The sequence below is a fragment of the Orycteropus afer genome, unplaced genomic scaffold (assembly GCF_000298275.1).
Source record: "Orycteropus afer afer isolate SDZICR_OR568_19922 unplaced genomic scaffold, OryAfe1.0 scaffold00045, whole genome shotgun sequence".
In the NCBI taxonomy this organism is placed as follows: domain Eukaryota; kingdom Metazoa; phylum Chordata; class Mammalia; order Tubulidentata; family Orycteropodidae; genus Orycteropus; species Orycteropus afer.
The window spans coordinates 13597682-13607388 of record NW_006921632.1 but is presented as its reverse complement, the minus strand read 5'-3'; the positions used below and the strand labels follow the sequence as shown (position 1 = coordinate 13607388).

At 36.7% G+C, this 9707-nt stretch overlaps 1 protein-coding gene across 1 annotated transcript in view; it reads right to left on the bottom strand.

Annotated features, from left to right (window-relative positions):
* ZCRB1 (zinc finger CCHC-type and RNA binding motif containing 1) overlaps positions 1–9707 on the bottom strand; it is a 35877-nt gene that overhangs the window by 18755 nt on the left and 7415 nt on the right. Inside the window, exons 2-4 of the mRNA XM_007937932.2 lie at positions 6815–6843; positions 4109–4220; positions 3661–3768 (exon numbers count right to left, since the gene is read on the bottom strand). Coding sequence (XP_007936123.1) covers positions 3661–3768; positions 4109–4220; positions 6815–6843 — 249 coding nt within the window. The remainder of the gene's footprint in view (positions 1–3660; positions 3769–4108; positions 4221–6814; positions 6844–9707) is intronic.

The following is a 9707-nucleotide window of genomic DNA, read 5'->3' as shown; positions in this document are numbered from 1 at the left end:
AAAAATAAATGGGTCTTCCCCACTTTTCCTATCAATAAATTTCATTTTGCTCCTTTCCTATCAATGGATTAGACCTGGACTGTTTTAATTCTGGTAGCCACTAGCCACAAGTGGCAATTGAGCACTTGAAACATGGCTAGTCTGAATTGATATGCACGGTAAGGGTAAAATACACACTAGATTTTGAAGACTTGATATGAAAAGAAAAAGTCAAATATCTTAGTAAGTTTTTAAATATTGATTCAAATAACGTTTTATATATATTACGCTAAAAAAAAGATGTTAAAATTAATTTTCACCTGTTTGTTTTTTCTTAATGTGGTTACTAGAAAAATTAAAATTACATCATGTGGGCTTGCATATATTCTTATTGGACAATGCTGAGGTAGATGTTTATTCTATGATCAAATATATTCTAAGATTTTCTATCTGTAGGTACAGATAAATATATTCTATATATTCTGTGATACAATAAGCTGTAATATTGTTTGAGTCATAAACCCTAAGAAATATGAACTAATCCATATATTAGCTCACTAAAATCATTTAAGAGATAATGAGAGTGGGGATGTGGAAATAGACAACCCAGGATTAGAAAAATAGAAAAGAAAATAACTATGCTTTTCAAGCATATTTAACAAACCATTAAAAAGACTGTGTATTTATATACTTGGAAGTTATGGTGACCCAAGGGGTGTTACTGTTGATGAACTGTTGCACTCGGGCCTGGTAGAGAGAATGTACTTGGAGAAGCATTTTCCAAAGTTGTTTTCTGGAGTGAATGGTATACCAAAAAATGTTAACATATCCCATAAAAAAGGGATTTAAATAGTGAAATAACTTTGGGAAAAATAAACAGGTATTTTTGAGGGAGAAATTAAAGAAATATAGTAATGTACAAAATATAACAAATGTATGGATCCATAAACCAAAATGAACAGATTAACACTGATCTAGCATTTCTCAGAAAATTTAATATTTACTGTGAATATGAAGACACATACTAATCTGTCCATAAGTATCCCCCTCTTCTTTAAAAAACAAAACAAACCTCTGGGATCTGTTTCTTAGCTACTTTATGGTCATTTTTGGAAACTGACAGCAGTGAGATCCAGAGTGAAGTTCTCTTGGTACCATTATAGGCCACGTGCAAAATTGTTCCATGACTGTGTATCTTCCTAATCACCCAGATTTGAATTGGATAGGATAAATAATGATGAGAACCAGGTAAGAAAATTTGGGGATACTTCAGTAACAAAAGATTAGCAGTAGTAATAGGGAAAAACAAAAAACTTTCCAAAGGCAATGCCTCATAAATAATGGTTCATATGATAATGTTTCTACTGAACACTGATGCTTTTAACATTGGTAAGACATTATAGAAACAGCCCATACATAATTAAAACAAGTATTTATGAGCCACTAAAATCTTTCAACACAATGATATCTGATTGTCTTAGTGTTATGTATGTAAACAGTGAGTAATTAGTCTAAAATTTTTTAACCTAACATTTTCAATATTTAGAAGCCAGAGAAAATACTGTACCATATTATCCAATGCAGGTGATCTTTACATATTGCATTTCAATTGGGTTTACTTAGACGTGTCCAGAGTCCCTGTTTTAGCTATCTAGTGCTGTTGTAACAAAATCAGACTAGTGGATGACTTAAATAAAAAGAAATTTATTTTCTCACAATTTAGGCTGGAAGTCCAAATTCAGGACACCAGCTTTAAGGGAAGGCTTTTTCTCTATGTTGGCTCTGGGGGAAAGTCCTTTTCTCCTTTCACTATCTGTGGCCCGGCCATTCCTTGGAGATCTCCATATGGCATCAATCTTCCCCCGCATCTAGAAGGTTCTCAGTGCAGGGAACTCAGGTCCAAAAGACCCGTTCCACTTCAGGCTCTTTTAGTTTGATGGTCAACAAGGTCCCTCCCCTCTCTGCTGTTTCTCTCTCCTTTTATCTCTTTTAAGATAAAGGTATAACTCAAGCAAGAGTTCTTACCTGAGTAAGGGGATGACTTGAGTCATACCCTCTTTTAAGGCTGTGAATCAAGACACACTCCAACAGATCCTGCCTTATTAACATTGAGAGGTCTGGATTTGCAACACATCACAAAAAGGAGGATAATTATATCAGCTCACAAAACTAAGGATAACAATACAATACTAGGGACAAGGGACTACTCAAGTTGACACATATTTGGGTGGGCACAGTTCAATCCACGAATGACAGTCCCTAAGTAAAACAACTTTTATAACCCAATTTTAGCCAGTCAGAAGGGTGGTGGTTGTTTTTTTTTTGAAGTTCATAGTTGCTTTATTTACAATAGCCAAAACAGAGCAACCCAAGCCCATGAGCTCATGGACAGGTAAACAAAATGCTCTATCCACACAGTGGAATACTGCTCAGCAATGAAAATGAACATACTGCTGTATATGTTACAACATGGATGAGGGGCTGGGGAAAGGACTGGGGTTAGGGATTGGCCAGAAGGGCATGAGGGGGCTTTTAGAAGCAACAAGAACATTCTAAAACCTGTTGTGGTGACAAGTACACAACTTAGCAAAGTTGATAAAAATCATTGAATGTACAAGAGTTAATTTTATGATATGTAAATTGTCCATCAGTAGGGCTGTAAGAAGACAGAGAAGAGGGTGAAAGGAAGGAGAAAGAGAAAGAAGAGGAAGGAGGAGAATAGAGTAGGGAAGGAAGAAAAGAAGGCAAGGAAAGAGCAAGGAAGGAAAGAAGAGAAAAGGGGAGGTGAAAAATAGAAAGGAGGAAGGAGGAAAGAAGGAAGAAAGGAAGGAAATCAATCAGTTTTCCATGGACAACATGGGCCCTCCACTCTCCTCAGCCAGCGCTAAGACCCCAGGAAGTACATTACAGGCTTCTAGTCCTCCTTAAGTCTCCCACTGCACCCTTCAGCACTCCTTACAACCAACTTCTCCCTTCAGCCCTTCCCTTGATCTCAACCCCAGTGCCTCTGGGGTCCCTGTGCCTGAGTATATCCACTTCCTTGTATGCTGCTTCTCTCACAACCTCCTAGCAAATGGTCCCTCCCAGGTGGGCCCATACTGCCCTCACCTCTTGAGCTTCTATCCTTCCACTGTGTGGGGGTCTTGCTGCCTGTTTCCTCTTATCCCCACCACTGGCCCTCCCCTCCAGAGTCCATGTTTAGCTCAGGCAAGGATTGGCACTGGCTTCTACTCTGGCCCTGCCTTCCCTTCTCCGCATTGTAGCCCAGAGGTATTTTGGCTGCCCTTCCACTAATACCCTTACACAGCTCTCTGTAGCCATGGGGGTACAGAGCACATTCCTTACTCCTCCCCCTCTGGATCTTAATATAGTGGAAACCTTGAACCCTATGAGCCCTTTCCTTCTCAGGGCCTTGGCAGCTGCTGGGCCTTCGGCCTAGAGTGCTCTCCATTCCACCTATGACCTGGCTACTCCCATAGTTCCTTCAGATCTCAGCTCTCTGAGCACTCATCCAATGCCTGCTGCTCCCCTCGGGACTGTGAGCCCAGTCACAAGTTTTGGTGGGTACAAATAAATGACTGAAATAAAAATATCTTAATTGAAAGTATCATATTGGTTACAGAAGCTGTGTCTAAAATCTTGAGTGTTGTTAAAAATATAGAAAGTTTTAGGTTTACTCACCCCACATTCATAACACTTAGATTTATCAAAGTAGTGTCGCCTTCGGATGAACTCAGCTGCTCTTCCATTGTCAATAGCAATGCTTGCTTTTATCACTCTACCAAATAACTAAACCAGAGAAAAATGTGAATGAAGGATGTATTTCACAGAAACCTTAAATTACAAATATTTTATCCCATTTCCTCACATCCTCAATTCTATTTTATATTTTTGTTCTTTTAGCGGTTGCTTACTTAGGTGTGGCAAATCCCATCCTGTAATATTCTTATTTCTTGGATTCTAATGCTGTATTGGGAACCCCATAAAGCTCTATCTTGTTTTCATTAAGCTAGATACCCTCAGAATCTACTGCTATCCATCTAACTTACCACCCTCTGCATGCCCACATTTTTGGCCAGGGTGAGCACAAAGGCTTTCGGGTTAAAAACCTTGGGAATAAATGGCTTACCTGTTTGTTGTTTAGTGCCCTGGTACAGTTTTGTGCAGATTCTTTATCCAAAAATAAAATAAACGCAACCCCTTTACTCTTCCTGGTATCTTTATCTTTCATTATAGTAACCCTTAAAGCATAAACAAATAGTTAAAAAAAAAAAAAAAAAAGCAGCAGCAATAAACAGATACTAGTAGATATTTAGAAAACTCAAGATTTATAAAAAGAGTTAAATAATAAAAAATTTACAAAGTAAGAGAAATAAATTCATCTGGTAAATCAGCTACCTCTTCAAAGTCATAGGGAATCAAAAAGAATTAAAATGAGAAAACTTAATATTGATTTAACGTAAATGAGCACAGGTATGACTAGGAGAATCTGATATTAATTAAATCAAATATTAATAGAAGGAGTAATCAGAACACGGAAGGATGAATAAAGAGATTGCAGAGACAATGGAATCTTGAAGAATGATTCCTCTCATATACGAATTCCCACATCTTGTAAAACAAATAAACAACAAAAATCCCCCCAAAACTGAGGTATTCCTTTCTAGACAAAAAGAAAAATCAACTACTTAAATGGTTTTATTTTTCTAGGTTTTAGAATCTAATTATAATCTTAATATTCTTTTAAAGAATCTCCAGTTGAATGGTTCTTAGTCTTAACACCCAACATATCTGAGTGACAGAGATGGGGATAATAGAACACAGAGCATGTTCTTTCTACTGACCCCTTAAACAATCCTAGCCTTTGAGGTTCTTATTATATGCATCAAACATGGTTTAAAAAACAATGTTCAACAATGCTTCTTGGAGAAAAAGATGATTCCAGGACTGGGGCAGGGTAAGTAGGTACAAGATAAGCTTAGAACATCTTGTTATACCAGAAAATAAGGAGGAACTTAAAACAAATAAATATAAGGTGGGCCTTGTCATATGAACACAGGATCCAGCTTAAAGGAGTGCCTACTGGCCAAATCTAGGGAAATTTGAGTACCAAAATAATTAACTACAGTGATGAATTATAAACCACAGAAAAAAACTAAGAATTTGTAAGTTAACATAACAACAACATAAAAAATGTTATTGTCGTGTGCCATCAAGTCAATTCTGATTCATAGTGACCCTAAAAGACAAAGCGGACCTGTCCCAGTAGTGTTTCCTATGCTGTAATCTTCATGGGAGCAGATTGTCAGATCTTTTCACCCATGGAGGCGCTAATGAGTTAGAACTGCCAACCTTTTGGTTAGCAGCTGAGCACTAAACCATTGCACCACAAGGGCTCCTCAATATTAAATAAATAGGGGAGAAGAAAGGGCTGTAGCTTATAGTAGAATGCCAAGGAAAAATTAGTGAATACGGAAGGAGTGTTGGAGCTGGAAAATCAACAATTTGCAACGATGATGATAAAGACTGAATCAGGCAAAAATCATCACCAAATGCTAAATTATAAAAAGAGGAAAAATAAAGGAAAGGGGGTATATTATTTAAAAATGTCAATGTAATAAAAAGCAAAGAAAGTCTGTGGAAATGTTCCAGATTAAAGGAGGCTAAACAGATAGGATAACTAAAGCCAATACCTGACTCTAGACTAGATCTAGTACAAAAGGGGAAAAGTGCTGTGTGGGACATCATTAAGTCAACTGACAAAATCAGCATATAGACAGATTTGCCTAGCACATAATATGGACTCATTAAGTGTTAGATATCTTATTATGAAAGTTTTGATTATGATTGTTAGAAATTCTGAAGATCCAAAATTTACCCAGAAACATTTTTTATGATTTTAAGTAGAGAAGGACATTTAAAAGATGTTAAAAATCTCAAGATGCAAATGAATTTCAATTGTTTAAAATTAATTCATGGGAAGCTAAGAAAAATAACTAGCCAAGATAAATATGCTCTAAATTTTTGGGATTGTAAATATATACCAGAATATGTCATAAAGCATTGGTTATAATATAAAGTGACAGAATTTTGCTTTTATTTCTTTGCGCCATGGTATAGTCTTATTAAAAACCAGTGAATTAAATACGAGAACCTCATGTTCCTTTTATCTCTTCTTAAATAAGAGATATTATCATTCATTACATTTTTATATTTCCAATCTTTCCAACTTCTAAGGTTTCTCTGAAGTCAGAGAATATGTTTTCCACTTATTTATCAGTCTTGTAAGCATTCTGAATGTCATATGCCTTGAAATATTTGTTTTCACATTCTACCTGTTTGGCAAATGGTAATTCATTTATAGTGTATTTCATAACACTTTCTGGTAATCAAAATATTTGTTTAATCAGAATCTTTATGTCTTATATTGGATAACACAGTTAGGTCTAGTTCTTAGAAATAATATAAGAAACTATATAAGTTTTTAAAATAAATTTTGATAATTAAATACTATGACATCGTTAAATATGAGATGTTTCTTCATAGTACATGTGGAAAGATATTCATGATATGTCAAATAAAACAAAAACAACAAAATTGCACAGTATAGAGTTGAACCTTTTTGAAAAAAATTATCTACATGTTTTTATACATATACAAATATATCTTATAATATTTATAAAATTGTTAACATTGGTATTTTTATTTTCTTTGTTAATATCTGTTTCATAACAACAACACAAAAAGTAAATCTATTTCCATTTAAAAAAATATCAGAGAAGCAAATTCAAATAAACTTTTAAATGGAGTTCCAAAGTTCAGTGTGAATACTTACTTTACAACTTTGCCATACTTGGAAAATATCTGAGAGGGGGAAAAAAAAAGACCACATAACAATTTCTAACTTAATTTCAAATCATAAAACAATATTATATTTTCAGGTTGTATGCAATGACCGCATTCTTTGTTACAGTTTATGAAAAATTTTACCTTCCAGTCTAAGGCAGGACCTAGAAAATAGATTTTTTTTTGGTAACCCTAATAATATTTTCATTGTTGTTGTAGTCACATATATGTGGCTCAGTTCTTAACTGTATGGTAATGGAGTGGATTCACAGAAAACAACACTCTACATGTGTGGTAGTTCTAAGTCACACCCACTGTATCACTGCTGTATTCCCCTGCTATATCCATGGTAACTATCAATCCCATCATTACTCCTAGAGAAAACTTGTACCGCAAATATAAATGGTATAGACTATCACTATCCTTTATACTACTATCACCCCAGCAATCAAACATTGTTTCAGAATACAGATCCTTAGACTTATTAAACAAAACATTAAACAAAAAAGCTTCAATGATGAAAAATCTTATTTCCTTCACAGGCCTATTAAAATTTCCTACACTCTCCTTTCCTAGATTCTCAACTCAGCATAATTTGGCTTTTATTCTTCCCACTCCAAGAAATGTGCTTTCAGTAAAGTCATCAATGATTGCCAAATCCAATAAAATGTATTTTGTTCCTCTTTTTACCTGATCTCTCTACAAATACAATGTTGACTCTTCCCTTTCTCTTTTGAAACCTCTTTCCTGCTGCAATGACAGTAATTCCTGGTTTTGCTTCTATTTCTCTGGCTGTGCTTTCAAATCTTCCTTATAGGCCCTTCTTCCTTCAATCGTCCTGTAAGTGTTGATAGTCCTTAAAGTTTTTTCTCTGGCTTTCTTAACGTTCTAAACATTTCTTAGGCAATCGTCCACATTAAAAATTGTTGTTGTGTGCTGCTGAGTTGATTCTGACCCATAGTGATCACATATGAGAGTAGAACTACTCCACAGGGTTTCCTAGGCTATACATCTTTTTTTTTTTTAATTGTGATTTGGGTGAAAATTTACAGAGCTAATTCACTTTCCATACAGCAGTTCACATACACCTTGTCTCATGACATTGACCACAATTCACCACAATGCAACAGCACTTCCTCCTGACAGTCACCTCTTCCCTGTGTCCATCCCTCCACGCACCCCTGTCTCCTGCGCTGTCTCCCTGTGCATAAACAGCCCTTCTTTATCCCATGATTGTTCTCTCCAAGGAGTGTATCTACCTCAGGTAAACGTTCAACTCCTATGTCTGTCTTTTGCTTGGCTGAAAGCCACAGGTGAGGGTTCAATTCCAGACAAGAAGGGCAAGTAGGGGCCATAGTCTCAGTGGTTCCATCAGGCTCTATCAGACCAGCAAACATGGTCCCACTTTTTTCCCCCCCAAAATGATTTTGAGTTTTGTTCCACATTGTTGTCCCTCTCTATCCAGGATCTCCTACATAGATCCCCCTTCGAGTGGTTGACAGTAGTATCCTATCTATCTATCTAACAGCCTTCCTTCTCCTCCCCTCCCATCCCTGGTAAGCAACAAAGAAAATTTCCTTACATAGATAAACCTTTCCTTGACTTTTAAGATAATAGACTAATACAATAATTGTCCTTCTGTGATTGACTTATTTCACTCAGCATAATGTCCTCCAAGTTCATCCACGTTTTGGGGTGTTTTGCAGATTCTAGATTATTCTTTAGGGTTGCATAGTATTCTACTGTGTGTGTGTGTACCACAGTTTGGTTATCCATTCCTCAGCTGAAGGACACCTAGGTTGTTTGCATCTTTTGGCTATTGTAAACAGTGCTGCGATGAATGTGGGTGTGCATATGTCTGTTCTTGTCATGGCTCTCACTTTTTAGGATATATATGTAGTAATGGAATGGCTGGGTCAAATGGTATTTCTAATTACAACTTTTGAAGGAATTGCCATACTGCTTTCCACAATGGTTGTATCATTTTACAGTCCCACCAGCAGTGTAGGAGAGTCCCAATCTCTCCACATCCTTGTCAGCATTTGTTATTTTCTGTCTTGTTGAACTTTGCTACTAGAGCTGAAGCAAGATGGTATCTCATTGTTGTTTTGATTTGCATCTCTCTAATGGCTAATGATCGTGAACATTTCTTCATTTTTTTTTTTTTTTTTAAGATACATGATTCAAAAGAATGGTTTCTAAGGTATACTTTTTTTTTTTATTTTATTTTTAAATTGTGATTTTGGTGAAGAGCTACAGAGCAAATTCACTTTCCATACATCAGTTCACATATACTTTGTCTCATGTCATTGACCACAGTTTACCACGATGCAAAAGCTCCCCTCCCACTTCCTCCCCATAGTTATCTCTTCCCAGTGTCCATCCCTCCATGGACTCCTGTCCCCGGAGCTGTCTCCCCATGCATAAGCAGCCCTTCTTTCTCCCATGATTGTTCTCTCCAAGGAGTGTATCTACCTCAGGTAAATGTTGAACTCATATGCCTGTCTTCTGCTTGGCTGGAAACCACAGGTTCAATTCCAGACCTGAAGGGCTGCTAGGGCCCATAGTCTCCGTTCCACCAGGCTCTATTGGACCAGCAAACCTGGTCCCCTCCTTTTTTTTTTTTTCCTCCCAATGATTTTGAGTTTTGTTCCACATTATTCTCCCTCTCTATCAAGGATCTGCTACATAGATCCCCTTCCAAGTGGATGACCGTGGTAGCTGGCCAACATCTAGTTCTTCTAGTCTCATAGTTGTATAGGCTGCAGATCGTATGGCGTACCAGTTGCTAGGACTAATTGTTTCCATGAATATTGGTTTTCTTCATTCTTCTTTGCTCTGGACGAGGAGAGACCCATCATTGCATCTAGATGGCAGCTTGC